The sequence below is a fragment of the Aspergillus foveolatus genome (assembly GCF_047715535.1).
Source record: "Aspergillus foveolatus strain CBS 279.81 unplaced genomic scaffold BDW70scaffold_39, whole genome shotgun sequence".
Taxonomy (NCBI): Eukaryota; Fungi; Ascomycota; class Eurotiomycetes; order Eurotiales; family Aspergillaceae; genus Aspergillus; species Aspergillus foveolatus.
The window spans coordinates 144,470-164,812 of record NW_027396103.1 but is presented as its reverse complement, the minus strand read 5'-3'; the positions used below and the strand labels follow the sequence as shown (position 1 = coordinate 164,812).

At 49.4% G+C, this 20,343-nt stretch overlaps 6 protein-coding genes across 6 annotated transcripts; 2 read left to right on the top strand and 4 right to left on the bottom strand.

Annotated features, from left to right (window-relative positions):
- Positions 1 to 923: 923 nt before the first annotated feature.
- Positions 924 to 2,871, bottom strand: BDW70DRAFT_151680 (Zn(II)2Cys6 transcription factor; the record flags this gene model as incomplete). Its single annotated transcript, XM_073739324.1, has 5 exons — positions 924 to 1,133; positions 1,195 to 1,472; positions 1,524 to 1,819; positions 1,890 to 2,024; positions 2,351 to 2,871. The coding sequence occupies 5 exons, from the start codon at positions 2,869 to 2,871 to the stop codon at positions 924 to 926; spliced, it is 1,440 nt and encodes a 479-aa protein (XP_073594226.1).
- A 2,546-nt stretch (positions 2,872 to 5,417) lies between these two features.
- Positions 5,418 to 6,427, top strand: BDW70DRAFT_161705 (putative plasma membrane ammonium transporter (Ato3); the record flags this gene model as incomplete). The annotated part of the gene is made up of 4 exons (XM_073741018.1): positions 5,418 to 5,784; positions 5,841 to 5,960; positions 6,024 to 6,199; positions 6,269 to 6,427. The coding sequence occupies 4 exons, from the start codon at positions 5,418 to 5,420 to the stop codon at positions 6,425 to 6,427; spliced, it is 822 nt and encodes a 273-aa protein (XP_073594225.1).
- Positions 6,428 to 6,578: 151 nt separating this feature from the next.
- Positions 6,579 to 8,129, bottom strand: BDW70DRAFT_169390 (histidine phosphatase superfamily; the record flags this gene model as incomplete). The annotated part of the gene is made up of 3 exons (XM_073742669.1): positions 7,765 to 8,129; positions 6,798 to 7,708; positions 6,579 to 6,732 (listed from the first exon to the last, which is right to left on the bottom strand). The coding sequence occupies exons 1-3, from the start codon at positions 8,122 to 8,124 to the stop codon at positions 6,579 to 6,581; spliced, it is 1,425 nt and encodes a 474-aa protein (XP_073594224.1). The 5' UTR covers positions 8,125 to 8,129.
- Positions 8,130 to 8,432: 303 nt separating this feature from the next.
- BDW70DRAFT_139948 (uncharacterized protein) lies at positions 8,433 to 8,685 on the top strand. The gene has a single exon (XM_073737507.1). The coding sequence runs from the start codon at positions 8,468 to 8,470 to the stop codon at positions 8,624 to 8,626; it is 159 nt and encodes a 52-aa protein (XP_073594223.1). The 5' UTR covers positions 8,433 to 8,467; the 3' UTR covers positions 8,627 to 8,685.
- A 2,127-nt stretch (positions 8,686 to 10,812) lies between these two features.
- Positions 10,813 to 16,125, bottom strand: BDW70DRAFT_80854 (Pfs, NACHT and WD domain protein). Its single transcript, XM_073744911.1, has 3 exons — positions 14,781 to 16,125; positions 13,181 to 14,724; positions 10,813 to 13,132 (listed from the first exon to the last, which is right to left on the bottom strand). Exons 1-3 carry the CDS (start codon positions 15,736 to 15,738, stop codon positions 10,895 to 10,897), a joined length of 4,740 nt encoding a protein of 1,579 aa, XP_073594222.1. The 5' UTR covers positions 15,739 to 16,125; the 3' UTR covers positions 10,813 to 10,894.
- A 2,331-nt stretch (positions 16,126 to 18,456) lies between these two features.
- On the bottom strand, positions 18,457 to 19,107 carry BDW70DRAFT_161702 (uncharacterized protein; the record flags this gene model as incomplete). The annotated part of the gene is made up of 2 exons (XM_073741017.1): positions 18,457 to 19,000; positions 19,067 to 19,107. 2 exons carry the CDS (start codon positions 19,105 to 19,107, stop codon positions 18,457 to 18,459), a joined length of 585 nt encoding a protein of 194 aa, XP_073594221.1.
- Positions 19,108 to 20,343: the final 1,236 nt, after the last annotated feature.

Here is a 20,343-nt window from a genome sequence, read left to right as displayed (position 1 = left end):
GAGGCCAACATTAGCCGGGCACCTACGGTTCCTGGCGGATTGCGTATACACGTTCAGCTCAATTGGTTCGTAGCACATATTGCTCTGGGTCCTGATTAAGGATTGGTGTGTCGTCTGAAGTGGTTGGAGGGCCATAGCTCTCCAGCCTGGAACTGCCACGCCCTCCGGATGGTTTGAACATTATCCCACTATTAGCAAGGATTGGAAGCGCTTTTAGCTCTCTGAAATTGGGTTCCTTTATTTAGAAATTGGATGAAAATGCTATTACCACGCGGAGTGCGCATTTCCTACCTGAAAAATCAGGACACTACAGGAAGGGGCCTTTTGATATTTGCTGTTTCAGAGGCATTATTTGCTACTTCGGGCTGATAGTATATACATGCGATCCTTGAATTCAAAACGTGTAAGTTTCCACGACGGTGCTTAAAAGGAGTGTCCTCGGTCGCAGGATAGGGATACGAATAATATCATAGAACGAGTAAGCTGGTTGTCGAATAGAGAAAGGCTGGACTCGCTTGAGCTGGACACGGCCCCACGGAGGAAATTGTTGCTTTGAGCCGGGCAGGAAGGAATCGTGGACGTGTATAGGTTGAGTGGTATGCAGTATCTGTATAGTTATAAAACGGCGTTAGATGCTCAGGAGCTTGTTGGCGCTCTGGTCAAGGGGCAAAGAAGAGGAACTCCTGTAATGGATTGATCGATAGACACCCAGCAATTCAAAGCGTTCAAGGTCACGAAAATCAATCGTTCTGCTCCTGCTACCGGGTCAGTTTTATCTGGACATAGTTTCTTGGACAGGTCGCAATAAGCTGCGGCTTGTCATGGCTTGAGAAGCAGCCTTGGCGAAAGGTTTGTATATTGTCTTGCCATAACTGTTTGAGCCTGTATATAGATTATTAAGTATAGATAAATTTGTATATAAATCATAACTGCCTCTTTAACCCAGTCTGCTCCATCGCCGCTCTGACAGTTGCAAGCCTCTGCGCTGCGGCGCGCTGATACTGCAACTGCTCCATACACCGCACACCCAGCTCTATGCTATCCCATACAGCGGCCTGATTGTTGCTCCACGCGCCGTACGCGATGAGCGAGATGCACGCGGCTTCTAGGAAGAAAGAATGCATGGGGAGATCCTATAGAGATACTTGTTAGAGCCATCTTCTTGTTGAGTAGAGGTATGAAGAAACGGCGTACCTTGGCGTCAGAACACCCCTGCCTCAGTTCTGAAATTGTCGAGATGATGTTTTTGGCCGAGGCCAGGATGCACTCAGTTGCTGAGGCCATCTTTGCGTTGTCATTGGCCGTCTTGAAGGGACCCCCCAGCCTTGCCGTGATTGTGAGGGCTCCTGTGTTTACGCCCATGCCCCCTGAAGATTGCGAAGCTGGAGAAGCCGCTCTGCTAAGTGCTGAGCTCTGTTGCCCCATATAGAGAAGGAAAGGTTTCATATTTGTGAGAACGGCGTATTCGTATACTTTCATCTCCGTCAGTCACCGTCCACCATCGACACTGCAAGGACACTTACGATTAGTATTAAGGCGCATCGTGTCCTCTAAATTCCACGGGCGATGTGGCTCGGTTTGTGCCGTGCGCAGGAGCGGCTCATACTCTTCCCAGTATGCCTTTAGTCGAGCTTGTGTTGTCCAGATGGAATGCCATAGCTCGTCAAAACTGGTCGCAGGGTTGTTCTGCGCGCGCAGGGATGGGCTTAGGATTGCGAAAAGGCCTGTGAAGAATTTCGCGTCGGTCGACTCGTTCTCATGGGAAACCTGGATGCCAGGGCCGAGGATTGGAGGTCGGCCGAGGGCGATACAAATAAACCTGAAAACAAACTGTCAGAGGATCGCAGCAAACTTGACAAAAGCTTCTTGGTGAAGGGATGGACACGAACTGCTCAACTCCAACCAGGATGTGAATCAGTTTTTCGACCTCGGGCCCCCGCGGCTCGAGATGAAAGCCTGCCGCATAGATCTTGCTCGCTGTTGGCCCTAGAAGCGCATATGCTTTGTCGAAGTTGCCAATCTCCCTGTAATACTGAATGTATACGGCAACATTAGCTTAGACCCTGATAGGAAGCTAGGGCTACTTATCATGAGAATATTTAATTGGAGGTCTAGCGTATCTGAGAGATGTGCTCCGGCGGAGATAAAAAGATCACTTTCCTGCACCAGCATATCCGACAGCTCTTCTTGCGCTGTCGCCAATGATCCCATTGCGAGTTGATACAGCAGAATAGGGTATAATGTCGGGGGAGGCGCATTATGGCTGAACGCCGCACAAGCAGACGCAAAGAGTGCCCCCAACTGGGCCGGCGATTGCATTGGTAGGATAGACCACGCGGTACCGACGTACCGATTCAAGAAGAACTGGAGGATCTGGTTTGGGATGGTCGTGAGGCATAGCGGGGGGGTCAGAGATAGACCGAGCATGGGAGGGATGGTGTACGGCTGATGGGCGAGCGAATTCAGTTTCAACCTGTTAATGCACAGGTCCGTATGCACGAGGCTGGTGCTACTGACCTCGACTGAAATCGCATAATTGTCTTTCTTTGCAGCTAGGAGGTGCAGGAGCGCGATCGTCGATGTCGGCCCGTATACGGCCGACCGTCCTGTCGCGCGGTCGGTGATGCGAACGGGCCGCAGCGCCGTCTGGATGATCTCAACATCATCTTCCTGCGCTTTTTTCTGTAGTATCTTCTGCCGTCGCTGTCGCGCCACGGTCCGTACTGTGCACGGGAGTGACAAACGGGCGCATCGCTCGCACGGGGACTTCCCGTTGCATTTGATCTTCTGCTGTCGACAGCCCTCGCATGCCTTGATGATGTGTCTTCTGGGCTGCGACAGCGTAAGATCTCCCGACGATTGGCTGCTCATAGTGTGCTTGAGGTTGGAGAAAATGATGGTATTTCCGAGGTGGAGTTGCGTAAGGCGACGAGTCGCAAAATGGGGGGTACGTAATCCTGGGGTGCTAGTGTTTTAGCTTATGTTGATTACGGCCCTGGCCTAGTCTAGATCCCTGCAGATTGGGTATATTAAGACCCGCCTTCGTTAGTAAACTGTTTAAACTTTTAGGAGCAACTAAAAAGGGCGAAATTTCAAAATCAGGGATACGTGCCTGCAATTTCAAGCTCAAACCACGTGATCACAATGACTTCAAAATGATCATGACAGCCAGTACACTAGTCAGAACTTAGCTCTTAAGGAGGGTTAGCCCTTTCTGGCTGAGGAGTTCAATAGATCATTTGGACAGTGATTACGGGTGGTCTTTACTCTGTCTGCATATATTAGCGTTTCGCGTGTTGAGCTGGAAAGCAGGAGCTCTATGGTTGTTTCCCCTGCCGAGATATATATAACGGATACTGTGCAATGGCATGAAAATGGGTAATCTCCATCAGAAGATTTGTCACCGATCTGCTGAAATATATAACACTCCAATCTAAAAGCATCGCGCTGGAGTGGAACTAGAAATAAAAGCCAAAAATCACTTATCGACCGTTTAGAACCATGGTTGATACTACAGAGGTGCTTGTACTGTGTATATCTTAAACAAGGTAGTTCTATTATCACTCAGAAAACTCCACCTTCTACAACTAGAGCCAAAACCATGCCTGTCGAAATATGGCGCTTTCTCACTACAGACCTGTCTATTTCACTAGAAATGAGAACTTAACCCCGAGGCCCGTTTGACTACAAATAAAATTGACCGTTATAGGTAACGGCTTTGAGTCGAAGTGAGTTCCTCTGGTCACAGTAAGAACATCATCCCATCCCTTATAGCGGACAGGCTAACCGAAAGTAGTTGCATGGAACAGTTACTCCCGACTAAACCGGATGAACTCCCGTTGATACGAATCAATTAGATGGGATTTGCTCCGTAATGTTCATCGTATCGTCTCAGAGTGAGAACAGGGCTTGCTAACGGGCGGATGGTGCTAGTATACCATGAGTATGAAAGTTGACTGCCAAGGAGAGTTACGAGGGCTGGAGAGCACCACCGCATATCTTGCAGTATGAAGGCCATAAAATATGAACTCCATATGATATTTTAAGTAGGGCAGCATCCGTTGTTGCAAAAAATGCTGACGAGGCAGATCCACGGAGGGATTGCGCCCTGCAATAAATGTCATGCCGCATGATAAAATATAGCCTGGATAAAGAAGATTCAAATTTTCGCCAGATAATCACTCCTCAAGTCAGTAGATAGGGATCGCACGCCTCTTGCTAGCGGCAAACTTTCTTTAAAAGAGTGAGTTGGGTCTTCAGCGGTAGTTTGCAGAGCCAGAGCCAGATCACGCTCGCTGATAGGCCTTCTATCAGGCAGAGTGATCCAATGAAATTAAGGTTATCTCACTCGGCCGATTGTCTATTCTAGATGTCTAGGCATGCCAAAATGAGGCATTCGCTGCCTGTCGACAGGCAAGCAATGACCAGGTTTGTGGTTGCAAATTCTCCTACTTGATCCCGGCTAGAACAATCATTGCGAGGTAAGAAAATCGAAGACTATTCTGTAAAACCACAGGCAGTAGCTCCTTATCCTACCCTGCTACTTACATACCACTTTCTCCTACACAAGAAACGCCAGCATCAGGCTGCAACAAAACGCCGGCTGGGTAGCTACCCTTCTAAGCCGACATCATGCCCGACTCACCCTGATTGATCAACAGGACGACGAAATGTCGGTGTCCGGCTGCTGAAGCTAGAGAACAAGTGCCGAGCAGCCCATAGCGTCTGAATGGGTGCAGATCCCTGGGTCTGATCCCGTCTCCACAGCCCTACCCCGCGGATTCATGCTTAAAATCAACCATAGCGGTTCCTCGCTGAGGAGCCAAAGAGATGAGCTTTTGTCCTGCGCCGGTCAATCCTGGCAAACTCTCAAGCAAGAAAAGTATATCACGGATCCGCGATTGGTGTATACACTGCCTCTATCGTGAGGGGCTGTTGATAAAGCTCTGCAGTTGACTATTCTGGTCCAGAGGCGATTCGCCCCTCGCTGCAAGTTCATGACCACATAGCGGAGCCCTGATCTTTCCCCGCTCTCGCATTCGTCGATTCCCACTTCCCCGGCTATCACCATCTGGACCTCTCCACCCATCTCCCCAGGCCTCGGTAAATGCCCAATTTTTGGCAATCTTTGGCCAGGTTGAGATGGCGGCCAGATACCTCGGGGTCTTCCCCCGCAGTATTGTCCCCTCCACGGTAAAATTGGCTCCACTGCCACGTTGGCTGGGATGTAACCATGACCATGAATCAGGGGCTAGAGCATGTTTGGTGAGGAGAAGAGAAGCGCGACAAGACGCGCCAGGGGCGTATTTAAGCAGTGCACCTCGCTTCTTATTTGTGCTTCACCTCACCTCGCTCGCCTTGTCCTAAGACTACCCTGTTCCCCGCGCATTCCATATTCTCTAAGTACACCCGCCACCATGAGCGATATCACAGACAAACCGTCTGACGAGACGATCAACCTGAACCGCATGAAAACCGCGGAGAGTGTCTTCCTCCCGATCTCCCGCGAAACCTTCGAGAAGCTGTACCTGACCCCCAAACACCCCTCCGTGCAGACGGACCTGAGGAAGAAGTTCGGGAATCCGACCCCGATCTGCCTCATGGGGTTCCTGATCGCGTCTACACCCCATGCTTGTATGCTGATGGGGTGGCGCGGAGCCGGCGGGAATGGTAGCGCCCTTGTCCCCACGTATATCTTCTTCGGCGGCATTGTCCAGATTCTGGGTGGCATTGGCGAGTGGATTATTGGAAATACGTTTAGTTGCGCGATCTTCTTTACATATGGTGCGGCACCGCAGTTGATCTACCTACCACTCGCGCCAGGCTAACGTTGGTTCTAGGGACGTTCTGGCTTGTTCAGGGAGGCGGGCTCATGCCATTCTTCGCTTCAGGGATGAACTACTCGCCTACCGGTAATTCTTTTGAGGGACAGCAGACAGGGGAATACGCGGCAACAATCGGTACTTATCTTTACTCAATTCATGAACAGACATAGAAAATGGCTAATATGATTTTGTCGGCAGCTTTTTACTACCTCTTTTTGGGCCTCCTAACGTTCATATATCTGATCTGCTCAATACGGACGAACGTCTGCCTCTTCTCCGCGCTATTCCTCCTTGTCATCACATTCTCCCTCGTCGCCGGTGCATTCTTTCAGATTGCGAATGGAGCCCACGAGCTTGCTGAGAAATTGCTGGTGGTAAGTCTATCTTTGATAGATATCAAAGCCCGCGCAAGAACGGACAGGCGACAGCTAACGTGGGTTTAGGCCGGTGGCGCCTTCAATTTCGCACTCTGCGTTCCTGTCTGGCACATTTTCTTGACGCAGATCCTAGAAGCGGTTGATTTCCCCATCTCCGTTCCCGTTGGGGACTTGAGCAGTATCGTTCCTGGCAGAAGCCAGAAGGTGAAGAGGGCGGAGGATTAGGGCTCCAACTTGATGCTAGAATGGGAAATGAGCACGCCCGGGTAGTGGCGGAGGTGTTTGGTGTGGAACGGGCGCATCATCACTTCCGAACAATAGACAATAGATTCTTATATAGACCAAGACTATCTCTTGCGGTCTTATTTACACCGCATCATTTACATAGAGCAACGATATCTTCCGGAATAAAGGGGCTGAGAATCTCAATCAGCCTTTGTATGGGAATCCACTCTAGCACTCCATGAACTGTCTCTATGGTCCGCCCGCTATACAACACCCTCGCATAGAACTCATCTGTCTCTGTCGCCCTATACAATCATTAGTGGCTGACCCTAGTGTGGAAAGAAGCTGAAAAAGAAAAAAGGATGCATACCAAATCTCAAACGCAATGTTCGACCCCATTCCCGGCCACCTCAGCGCCTTGATACCCAACGCCCCAAGGAGCGGCGCAACATCTCCGTCATGCGCAAATGTATGAGAATACACAACTTCCGAGCTCCCACTTTGCACCAGTTCAAAGTTCCTCACTAGCTCCGCGATAAAGAGACCCTCAACAGTCTGAATGTACTCGGTAACATTCGGATTCTTCCGCCACCAGTAGTTGTACATCCAGTCTCCCGCGCGGAAGACCTTTTCTGCTTGTTGCCTTGACACGCATTGAGACTGGTCTTGAAGACGACAAGGCAGGTCATAGCCGTTACACAGCCGACCCTGAAAATTATCCGCAAAGTGGTCCCAGGTGTCCAGCCAGGCGGATTCATCCTGTGCATCAAACATATCCGCAAGCTTACTCCGCAAACCGCTAGTAACCGTAAGATGCTCCTTCCACTCGACTGTTGACTGGATCGCGTTTAGAAGTGTATCGCGTTTAGCACATGGGAACCCGCGGTTAATTGTGTCGACGCTCTCAGCCTGCTGATGGAGCGGCAATGGCCCCTTGCGGCTCGGCCATAGACCACGAAGGACGCCGCCCGCTGACCCCTGCGTGAGCGGTGAGGTGCTGGAGCGTAGCCACACGCGTCTGTCGTCATGGGTAAGATTGGAGGGCACAAGACCGAGTTTTTTGCTGTATACCTCGTGCAGATCTCGTCCGTGCTGGTACCCGTCGAGATACCCGCCGATCGTGAGTTGTGGGTACTGGCAGGAGCCGTTGACATAATCTGTCAAGAAAGGATTGGTGGGATCTGTATATGCCTGTCCATAAACCTGCAATGGTGCTGGAGCGCCAGATGAAGGGGCTGCGAAGAGGTGTGGGTGAATCGCGTCGCAGTTGTATTTTTGGTTCTGCATGTGCGTGTCAGAACAAACATCCTATGCGAAGGGGAAATTTAGAAGCAAACCTCTCCTCCCGGTAAAATATTATAAGGCGTCCGCCTCTGGTGTCTTTGAATATACTCCAGATACACCAACTTCGCGCCCACGGAACCGTTTGCAACAGGGGAAGGCAGGGAATAGGTGTCTACGTGCGGATGAGGCATAGTACAGTAATTGTAGACGCTGTCTCCAGTGGCACTAGCCTGGTCTGGAGGAGCATGAAAGACTCCGCCATATGTGCCGAGCGAAGCATTGGTGATATAGGTCGTGTGGTTCAGGGGAGGGTAGAAACTGTCCACGGCATTGCCGGCAAGAGAGACCCTCGAGAAGAGCAGGGAGAAGAAAAAAGTTAGCATGTCGAGGATGCCCTCATAAACTGTTCTCATGTCTTGGGGAGATGGGGAATGGGAGACTTTAAATTGAAAGACTTGGACATGACAGCTTAAGGAGGTTGGCAGCAGGGATCGTCGGTGGGTTCTGATTGGTTGAGAGGGACCACGTGGGTGGTGTTGTTTTCGAGCGTGGAGAAGATATCCAATGTATATTAGATTTTAATTTAAGTCCGGCCTGTAAGCCTAGGCATGCTCTCTCGTTGGGTCACAGACTCCATATCATAAGCGTTCTGTGCACCATCTGGTTTACACCGAAAAGGCCAACCACTCCACTGGCCCATAGCAGCCTTATAGGCACACATTAGACTGCGGCATATCCGCGGATATCAGATAGCAAATGCTATCCATATCGTATTCATGCGGATACCAGATACCTGAGCTGCTATTTTTATCCACATCCAAGTCCACGCGGATACGATATGGATATCTTGTTACTATCCGCACTAGCATAATTCTCGCTAGATTAACCCAATCTAGCCTGACATATGACGTATAATATGCTGATTAATATCAGTAATATACGCATGTTCTGGCTTTGACAAGCTTGCCAGCACTACACGGCTTCTGTATGATACTACTCCCCGGGATGGATCAAATATATATCACTACCAGACCTTGTTGCATAAACATGCCACCGTTATTGGTAGTAGCCTGACTCTGTAGCCTGTCTGTTGTATCTATTCCATTATCTATCTCTGAATATATTCCTGAGTCTGTATTGTGCCAGCAGCAGATTAGAAGTCTTCTAAATACAGCTTGATATATTGTTGGCATCAAGAATCTCATGTTTAGATTGTGACTCAATACACTCCTTGAACAATATATTACATACAAATCGTGCATAAATTGTGCAGTAACAGATATAGTCATGTTTGGTTTGTTTGTCTATCCACAAAATATCCAAATCCGCATTGCGGATACCTTCTACTATCCATATCGTATCGCTGCGGATATTTGGATATGCAAATTTGGATATATCGCGGATGTTGCCGCAGTCTAGGCACACTATCTGCAGGGCATATTCATGCCCATTATTTATCGAGTAGCCAACTATCAGCGGAGAAAATGGTATCTATGTAGCAAATAAGCGGGGCGAATGGACTAGTACAATGGCGAGCATGGAGCTACTACTGTTTAGTATCAGATTGTTCTTCCTCTCCCCTGCTCTCCCGCCTCCTGACCTGTTAGGTGCAGGCTTAGAATATAATCAGAGCAAAGTAATGACGTAGACAAAATAGGACGGTTAGAGAGCTAGGCTTTCAAGCACGTACATATACGAAAGGAGAGGTGCTCAGAGATCGATATCAAAATTGATTGGACCTCTAAAATATTTGTCAGCCAGGTAGTCAGGGCCCTTAGAACCACGTGGCCGAGCAGGTACTGAGACGGGTGTCAGCAGGATAGATTAGTGTCGGAGGTACTATGATGGTTCTTGTAGAGGGCTTCAGACACCCGTATACTTCAGATCTTGCTAGACAGTAGTGACTTGTGTGCTTGTTAACTTCTACCCCTCTTTCATTTCCTCCATAGGTGCTCTTACATGATATTCTGACGGAAATGCTCATTTTGACAACTATGGAGGTTATTCGTGGACAGAAATGGAACAAAGCCTGGTAGAAATGTGATCTCACTCTAACAAACAACCATCAATTGACAAAAGAGGGACAAAACCACCTGCAAACTTGATTAATTTGCAACATGGAAAGGTTATTGGTTTAACAGCAATAAAGACAAAGAAATATGAAGAATAACAGTTCCGCTAGAACCGTCAACGCTTTTTCAGGGAGGGAATTACCAGCATCGACGAAAATATGGACAGCTTTTTAGAGATAGAATTACCATCAAATCATGAAGCGAGCTGAAAGGAGTGGCAAGTATCTGTTGGAGGCAGTGTGGCAGATGCCGCGCCGCCGCATTGCGGCCAGGGACCAGGAACAGGGAAGATGGAGAATGTATATAATTACATCTGCAACCAGGTAGGAACGTCGCATAATAGGTTTCAAAGAAGTCAAGTACACGGGTACCTATAATGGGAAAAGCGATTGTGGTTAACACAAGCCTTCGCCCTTTTCTATTCAAGAAGCCCAGATGGTATTGAGTAAAGGTAGAGAGATTAGGAAAGGCTTTTGTGCATGGGCAGCAGGTTTACAGAAAAGCCTCTGATATCGAAAGCTATATTGACCTGTTTCTTCGGAAGAGCCTAAAGACGCAGCCCTGATGTCCTTACACTGACAGACGATTTTCTAAAATCTCATTCGATGGAAATACTGATTTTAATTTGGCTAGTGAGTGCGATAGAAGGTATTTAGGTAAATAAAAAGATTTGTATCAAACCTGTAGGTATCTGTAGCCATGATCTTGGTCAAGCATCCATGCGCAACTGTTTCTTGCCCTAGTTATCCATGATACAGAGTGTTGAGCAGTTCTTGTCCAGCTTTGTTTACATTCAGCCTTGTAACACTGACACTACTTACAGTAATACTAAATAAAGATTGTGCCACATGATGTGATAGGCAGGACTGGCATAGTAGATGAGCTATGCATTTAGGCATTGTCCACAAGAAAGCTATCCCTCGATAAACTTGATTGGTGATAACCATTGGTGCTTAAGCTGTGAAACCACGATAGAATATCCCAAACACCAAGATAACTACTATATAGGAAAGACTTTCCGCAGACCATCCTTTACAATGATAATAGGAATTCGAATGTTGAGGATGATAATTTAATCTAAAATAAGAAGCGTCGGACAGCATGGAAGACGTTATTTCAACCAGAGGAATGTCAAGAGGCCTGACATATGACCAAGAACCACGGTGTTACCACTGGTAACCACACATGTTGCGCGATACTCTGGTGGAAGCCATATCAGACGCTTCCCATTACGGGTTACCCATTCCTCACGGACAAGTACTCGATTCCCGTCTGGGTCACTGGACGAGCCGGAATGCTGGGGGTTCAAGGAGAATGAGCCGCGGTCAGTTTTGAGACAGTCATCAGCTGAAAAAAGTAAGGAGGTCACTACTACGCCAAGTTGATGTTTATCTATTAGAACACCCGTGGCCGGGTCCCAGAGCCGGATGGTCCCATCAACTGAGGCGGACGCGACTGTTTGCCCATTTGGTGAGAAGGCTACTGCGCGAATCCAACCCGTGTGACCCTGCAGGCTGCAGTGCTCAACTCCGGTGGCCAGATCCCAAAGTCGGACAGTGTGATCATACGAGGCGGACGCCAATGTCTGGCCATTTGTTGAGAAAGCCATCGCGCGGACCCAACCAGTGTGGCCCTTCAGGGTGCGGCGTTCCACCCCCGTGGCCGGATCCCAAAGCCGGACGGTGCCATCAACTGAGGCAGACGCGACTGTTTGCCCATCTGGTGAGAAGGCTACCGCGCGGATCCAACCCGTGTGGCCCTGCAGAGTGCAGCGCCCAACTCCCGTGACCGGATCCCAAAGGCGGACGGTGCCATCAACTGAGGCGGACGCGACTGTCTGCCCATCTGGTGAGAAGGCCACCGCACTGACCCACCCAGTGTGGCCCTTCAGGGTGCGATGTTCCACCCCCATGGCCAGGTCCCAGAGCCGGACGGTGTGGTCATCTGAGGCGGACGCGATTGTCTGCCCGTCTGGTGAGAATGTCACCGCACCGACCCTAGCCGCATGGCCCTGTAAGATGCGGCGTTCAGCTCCCGTGGCCAGATCCCAGAGCCGGATGGTGGGATCGTCTGCGGCCGACACGACTGTGTGCCCATCTGGCGACAAAACCACCACTCTGACCCACCCAGTGTGGCCCGTCAGGGTGCGATGTTCCACCCCCATGGCCAGGTCCCAGAGCCGGACGGTGCGGTCATCTGAGGCGGACGCGACTGTCTGCCCGTCTGGTGAGAATGCCACCGCGCCGACCCTAGCCGCATGGCCCTGCAGGATGCAGCGTTCAGCTCCCGTGGTCAGATCACAGAGCCGGACGGTGTAATCATTTGAGGCTGATGCGAACGTCTGGCCATCTGGTGAGAAACCCACCGCACTGACCCAATCTGTGTGACCCTTCAGGGGGCGGTGTTCCAACCCCATTGCCGGATCCCAGAGCCGGACGGTACCATCAGCTGAGGCGAACGCGACAGTCTGCGCATCTGGTGAGAAGGCCACTGCGCGGACCCTTCTTGTATAGCCATGCAGGGTGCAGCTTTCAGTTCCCATGGTCAGATCCCAGAATCGGATGGTGGAGTCGTCTGAAGCGGACACGACCGTCTGGCCATCTGGTGAGAAGGCCACCGCGCTGACCCAATTCGTATGGCCCTGCAGAGTGCAGCGCTCAACTCCCGTGGCCAGATCCCAAAGCCGGACAGTGTGATCATACGAGGCGGACGCGACTGTCTGTCCATCTGGTGAGAAGGCCACCGCACTGACGCAACTCGTGTGGCCCTGCAGTGTGCGGCATTCAGCCCTTGTAGCCAGATTCCAAAGACGAACAGTACAGTCATCTGAGGCAGAGGCGAGCGTCTGCCCATCTGATGAAAAAGCCACTGCCCTGACCCAATTCGTGTGGCCTTTCAGGGTGCGGCGTTCCACCCCTGTCGCCGAATCCCAGACCCGGACGGTGCGGTCATCTGAGGCGGACGCGACTGTCTGCCCATCTGGTGAAAATACCACAGCGTTGACCCTATCCATATGGCCCTCCAGGCGTTGCATGCACGGATCCCACGAGGTTTGCATGGCAGATGCACCATTTATGAAATCTAACCGTTCACCCCAAAAAAGATTCTTGCCTTCACTAGCTTGAGGGCAGAAGGCAAGTGCAGCACCATATGCTTGTAAAGGTGCCTGTTCTATTATAGAGGCACAGCTAGTCGCAAACCTCTCGAACTCTTTGAGCACGTGCTTATGCTGCTTACAACCAGCGGATTGATTGGGAGCCGGCAAATTCGCCGCCCTCCGTCTGCTAAATATTGTCCAAATACCACCCCTAGATGTTAAACTAGGGCTGGGTGGGACGGCACCTTGCTTCTATACTAGGTTAGGTAGACTTATTGAATATTGTTCGAATCCACATACCTGCTGTTGGTGGACAAGCCATTTTAGAGTTGAGATTCCATGTCGCACCTCACCAATAAGACCAAGGCTCTCGAGCCAATGAAGCAGATGCCTTTTGAAGAAATCAGATACTACCTCAATTTCTTTCGAATTGATTCCTTTAGCACATGTGGAAAGAGCCTCAAGGTAATGGTCCAGCCAATACGTGCAACTATATCGCAGGTCGAACAGCGGGTCAGGGTCAGGTCGGAAGTTTGCTATCTCGGAAGCTGAAACACTTGGATCAGCAAGATTATAGATATTGCGTCGTAGTTTGACTGAGAGGCTCTGGAGTGACTCGCGGAATATTCTGTGATGTATTGCAGAGACCCCGGATGGAAAAATGCCAGTGAATACATTGACATTACTGAGGTAGTCTTTTGCAGATTGATGTATTAGATAAATGTAGTCATCCTGAATAGTAAGGAATGAACTACACATGCTGATGATATTCTCCATATCACCAAAGGCGTATAGTTGCCTGTTCAAGCCAACTAAGCAACTCAATTCATGCAGGTGGAGTGGTCGGTATCCATGCGTAACAATGGCGAGGGTTAATATGCATAGCTTGTGGTCGAGGCCCTTCAATTGTTGTATCTGTTGAAGCATTCGATCATAGAGTGGGGTTAAGCCCTGGGGAGTTCTTTTTAACAACTCAATAATTGCTGCTGAACTCTGACACTTTTTCATTTCTTGGATCACCAAGGCCACCCATAAGAATGTGCCACTTGAATTGTGTAGCAGTTGTTCCTTGACCTGTTTCAAGAGGATCCTGTTGCGTTGAAGTGCTTTCTGCCGAGATACTCTGTGATAAATATATGTGGCAACAGCATCGGATATATGATTTGTATTGAGTTCCAAGCTGAGTTTGGCTTCCTTGTTCCCAAATTCTAGTTCTTGCTCAATATCATCCCTATTTCGGCTGGAGACAATCCACTTCAACCAAGCAGATGATATAGATTTGGCCCTTGCAATAAGTTTGAGCAGATCAGATAAACCTGTTTCACACTCATCAAGAGCATCAACAAGTAGATAAGTTATGGCATGTGCGGAATCTAGGATCATGTTTTCAAAGATCACAGACAAGCTGTAAAACATATTTTCACTTTCAAACAGCTCTGGATTGATGTCATGTCTTTCTCGCAAATGTGAGATTAGACGTGGCTGTTGTTGTATCAGCATATACATCAGGCCCCGCAAGATACTGGTGGCATTGTTCAATCTGGGATCAGTTGCTTGGCACAGGAAGTAGGCTATTGACTGCAACGGATTTGACCGAACTTGCCGTACAAGCTTATTGATGATTCCAATCATAAGCATGGTCTTGCCCTTGCCAGCATCTCCCTTGATCCAAAGCAACTGGCTCTGGGGGCTGCTATGCCATTTCTGAAACTCAGCATTATCCAAGACCCATCGAAACGAGTCATCCAGTAAACCGCCCTTCGTGGCTTCAATGCGTCGTAGCTCAGTTTCTGGATCAGTAACTAACAGATCTCGCAGACAGGAATAGTCTGCCTCCGTGAATACTTGGTGAAGTAAGTTAGCACAAAGCCTTTCCAAATGAGTTGACATGACAACTCACCAGGTTTCATATTCACTTTCATATTTACTGAAGCAGCAGACTTTGGGGGGATTTCTAACAACACAGCTTTTGCAAATGCCGCTGCCATCACCGCCGCATAGGGCTGCCAGTCTTTATTTTTTCGCTCGTCGCCGTAATCGCAGACCCCTCGAATGACTCCCACCGGAATTGCGTTCAGGACACCCGCAGCCTCCATTTCTAGGCCAATCACATTATATTTGTCTCTAATTTCATCCCGGTCTCCGCTACTTTTGAGTAACTTGTCGCCGGACCCGACTGATCCGTACCATACACGCGTGCGCTCTGCGTCCGGCCGGTGTTGTCGTGGAACTGGTAGGTTCTCGCCGGGGAGGTAAAGCAAGTCATTTTCTTGCCCCGGATCTGGAAACTTTGTCGCCGTTTCTGCTATATCCCTGTAGTAATCCACTATCGCCTGCGCGTCCCGTTTTTCCGCTTTGATCTTACCAATTGCGGAGCCCACAATGCGTTCCGTCTGAGGAAGGGAATGCCCATTGCGCAGCAACTCAAAGCCAACGTCTCCCTTCTGCTTGCCCAGTCCGTAAGGTATAATTGCTGGATAATCTCCACCCGGGGGAGAATAAGCTACAATGACATCGCCTAATCGGATATCGCGCGGAGGTGAACATGAGAGGTCCGGGAGACCGGCAGCAACACCTACGAGAAGACCAAACCAGAGGTTCGGGAAAAATTTCTTCACGTGGCTTGCGAGTGATGTTGCAGAGTTCGTGCCATACGGCTGGCCGGCAGCAAACGTTGCGATCACGACATTATGCCCGTGTAACTCACCCGCATGGAACAAGTAATCATCGCCAGGACCGACAGGGAACCTTCCCGAATGCACCTTATCCAATATATGCCTGGCGGCCTGTACCTCGATCTCAAGTGGAGCGATCCACGCGACGGTGTACAGGTTCGGGTCGAGGGTTGGCATAGCCATAGTGGGCTCAGGTTGGCGGTGAGCCGGCTGATCGCAGGACGGGAACCCACAGAGCCCGGCACTATGGAGAGGAGCATAGAGAGACAGCGCCTGAGTGAAAGTACACTCTTTCAGCCGGCTGATGATAGTGAAAGTGGCTCATAAGTTGATGAAATCAGACTGAAGAAGAAAAGAAAGGGGCGACATCCTCCCTGGCCGTTGACGTGGCGCACACGTCTCAGCCTCGCGTACAGCCAGCGGCTGCTCTACCCTCTGGCTCATTTTTCTCACTTGGGAAAGAAAGTAGTATTGCATTTAATGCAGCAGAACGTGATATTAAAAATACGTCATAAGATTAATCATCCTTCATGACTTAGTTTTGCACGGAAAGAATTGACTGATGTTATCTAAACGCAATTCGCAAAGAGACTCAGGTACAAGCGATTGGGAGTCGCCCGGTTTGGTAACGACCTTGCCTAAGAGCCAGCGTGAGAGGACTCGGCCCCGGGTTCACCCGCTTCCGATCGGGAAAACAACGGCCCGACGTATTGGCACGTCTTAACCACTTCTGCATCTCACAAGCAGCTGATGCATACTGTACCTGAATCTTCGACCCTAGAAGGTCCAGAAAGATCATAATATCTCAGGCTAGCACTAGCTCTTTTCTTAGTGCAATCGTGATTTCTTTCTTGTTTGCTGGACGCTCTCTAGTATGCCAATGGCTAACTTTCCATTAATAACAACGCTACGATGTAATATATACTCTTGCCAGCAATAATGGTTGACATATCATGATATTACGCAGCCTAGAGTAAACAAACCATAGTGATGATTTATAATGAGCCTCACGCCGGGTAACTGGTTATTATGATAGTATAACCCTTCCCCACATCATGCTCTGCCATAGCCGTCATATAATCAACTCGGTTTCTTCCATTAGCTGAGTGAGGGAAAACGAATACGACCAACAATCTCTGTTCTCCGCGTGCTACTAGGAAGAGCAAGAGAATGTGCATTCGAGAAAATGGTTGGATCCTCGTTTGCTGCTTCTAAGGCGTTCATGGGCATCAGGAAGAGGACTTTCTGAATCGCGACGCGTCCGCTTTACTGCTGGCGTCAGCAAATAACTCCCCGTAGAACTGGTTCAGGAATACCAGGATTGATAGCGCGATGACAGTTGCCATTCTGTGCCAATTCAGCCAAATATTTGAGAGCTTCAGTATCGGTGGACCAGTCGAATATCATCAGCTGTTTGAACTGAGTATCCGGTATTTGCGTCATTGAGTAACTATTCCTTCCCTCCCTCAGCTACTCTAACCTGCGATAGGTAGTACGAGGTGCGGTAGTGATTATTGTTGGTAAAATATCTGGGTGGTGGGTATCGATGACGTTTCCTGCGGTTCCCAGCTAGTCTGATAAAATGCCTCGATACCCTACAAGCGGCCATGAAGAAGTTATATTTCACGCAACGAAGGGGGAAAAGGGCTTGATTCAGCTCTATCCAGGAATATGATTAGACCTCTAAAGCAACGTCCTCTCTAAAAGCCCGCGGAGAAAAGCCCATATGAACTTCCGCTCTCAGCGACCTCGGTCAGGTCAAATATCTGCCTATATACCAACCTCTGCAGGCTTGGTTGAGTGCATAAAACTCTCCGTAGAGAAGTTTATTCATCAAACATGAGTCGCGGCCATCGAGGCCAACATTCAGTGCCATGCATCTCCGGGTAAATCTGGATGATTAGCACGCCATTAGTGCTGGTACAGACAACTCAATGTTAGACTGAGTGAGGTCTAGGTACTTCGTGCATTTGTCCATTGCTAGCGTGTTAAGTTGGTCCTGTAGATAAAAAATGGAATTGGTAGGCTATACCGTTGCTGATTACCTTGAAAATTGGCCCACGATAGAGGGGTAAAGGGCTTATGACTGAATGCTTTTTTCTGCAGAATTATTACCACGAATGGGATCATCTGCCCTAATTATCAGCCCTTGTTACATTGTCATTTCCATCTTTCCGGTTTCCCAAAACAATTCAATGCCGAAACTATAATGCATGCAAGAATAATGTTCCTTATCAACGCAAATAGCATAATACGACGTTTCCTCGCAGAGTATTTACTGTATAATCAGCCTCTAGACTGCATATTAATACAGGAACTACACAACACACAAAACACACCTGGTTTGGCTAGGTTTAAGGGGCTAGCTTCTGGGGGTCATCCCGTCTTTGTCCCTTAATCGATCTCCTGTTCTTTAGGATACAAAAGTACCTGTTTCACCTAAATCTGAGCGGACGTCTGAAGATCCCGTGGGCCAGCTCAATGGCTGATACCTAGTGTTGATGTCTTTCACAATGCAGAAGACACTCTACCCAGGGCCGTCTTGCTGTAGATCCGCGAAAGTCAGGCGAAAAAGACTCATGACTTCTTTTCCCCGGGGCATCTTCATCAGGATCGCGCAAACTGAGTAGGATAAATTCGACGAGGTGTTTTCTCAGGGGCTTTCCCAAGCCCCTCACGAGCCCAAGCCCCTTGGGAGCCCGTGCTTTGTGGCAGCGCCCAAGACCGAGTCGCGCTTATCGCGTTATGGCCTCTCCATAGTCAAATAGTCCATACAAAGGTGGGTAGGAAGACAGCTCAGATCAACACCCGAGTCTCGCACAGTTGGACCTGAGGCAATACCCCTCCCCCGCTTCTGTTCTACCTACACCCCTACAGGCTAAGCAACAACACGCACTAGGTTCAACCCAAACTTTTTATTTTCATCAAATTCGTAGACAGCCCATAATACCTATCTGGGTCGATCTCCCCAGACGCGGTCTTGGGCCTGGACGTAGACGTATCTGGCAATTCAGGGATATCACAAACAGGCGCAACCGCCGTCGCGGGGGGATCCATTGCCGCGGATTTCGCCCTCGCACACCTCGTTCTTTGCCTTGAGCAGATCCCGACAGAGGGGTATTTGACTGGGTCATCGAAGTGTCGGTAGTGGTATTCGCGCGAGCGAAGACCGCCGCAGCGAATGCAGCGCAGTTGCGCGACCGCCATGGGATTGTTGTACTGGGCCTGGCTGTACGTCTCGACGCGGTGGACGCTGTGAGTATGGCCGTGGCCGTAGCCGTGGCTCTGGCTGTAACTGCTACCACGGCTCCGAGAGCTTGCTGTGGAAGAGTCATCTGGCGGGTTTGTTGGGAGGGACCAGGTTCGTGGGCGGTTCCGACGTTCACTTGTGCCCTTTGGTTGTTCAAAGTAGATAGGTGCTCCTGACGAAGTCGAACGGGACGCTCTATTGCAGCGCATTAGTATATTGGTAGGAAAGGACTCTAGAGGTGGTTCAGGCCAATGGACATACTTGTGCTTGGCCCAGAGCCATGTACCAGAGACCCAATGCATCTTTGTTAAGAGACGGCTGACCGGCAGTCGTGTTGAAGGGTTATAGTAGTTGGGTATATGAATAGAAGGCTTGAAAATGTACACAACCGAGTTCAACTCAAGGTTTATCGTCAACGGGAGGCTTGTGGTTTGGTCTTGGAAAAAGCAAAGAGACCCCGCCTATTATATACCCTGCTCTAAGTCTGCTCTATGATGTCTTTCAATGCGTGCCAAGAAGGTACAGGATATCCAGACTGAATCTAGCGAATGGGATCAGAGCATTATACTTATGAAACAAATAAATAGAAAATACCGCAGTTCTGGAACAGAACATTCTGTCTGGAAAAGTCCCCCCGCAGAATAGGACGAAGCACTACAATGGGAGAAGCCCTGCGGAGCACAGAATCGACGGTCCTGGATCCTGAGGCGTTCGGGCACCGAGGCTGCCGCCTATGATGCTTCATGATATTAAGATCTATCTTGGAACAAAGCCGCTCTTTTCCATGACTTGCGGCGGATACGGGCTGTGTCATGGTCTAGCGGAAGCCCGCAAATTGGAAGCCTAGAGACGGCAAGTTGGTGCATAAAATGTACAATAATCGATAATCAAGCCGAATATTTCTAGAATAGGGCATTCATGTGCACATACCAACTTAACCAGCCTCGGTACGCCTCAGTTACTGCCCCGTCGCCCTGTACGGAGTACAGCACTAACCAAAAGCACTAACCAAGCTGGTATATTACGATTAGCCCGTTTTACGATGCTTCCACTGATATGGAACTACGAGCAGCACCTCGGAATTATAGAGACAAGATCTTCAAGACTACTTCGAATCTCGTCTCAATAACAGTTTTTCTAGTTCATTGTTTACATCTCTCTCTCCTACTGCTGTGAAGATAGGTACGAATGTGTGGCGTTGTTAAACGCCTACTAGTGCTTGGGTTACTAAGATCTGGCGTCGGGTCGATCTACGGTGCAGCCAGATCTGCTGCAGAGTCGATCCCTCCACGAGAGGCGTTGGGCTAATGGCGTCAGTATGCTGCCGTACCAGACTCTTGGTATTGATACAGAGGGACCCTTGCAGGCTGTACGGGTGACTGAAATCGTTCTTGACATAAATTCCACCCAGGAGACTCCTGACTGTACCAAGACTACTCGTTTAGTCGGCCTATTGTAGTCTGGGACCCGCTAGCATATCCGAGATTTCCCCGGTATCAACAAAAGTACGGACTGTAGATGTAACCGTTCCAACAGAC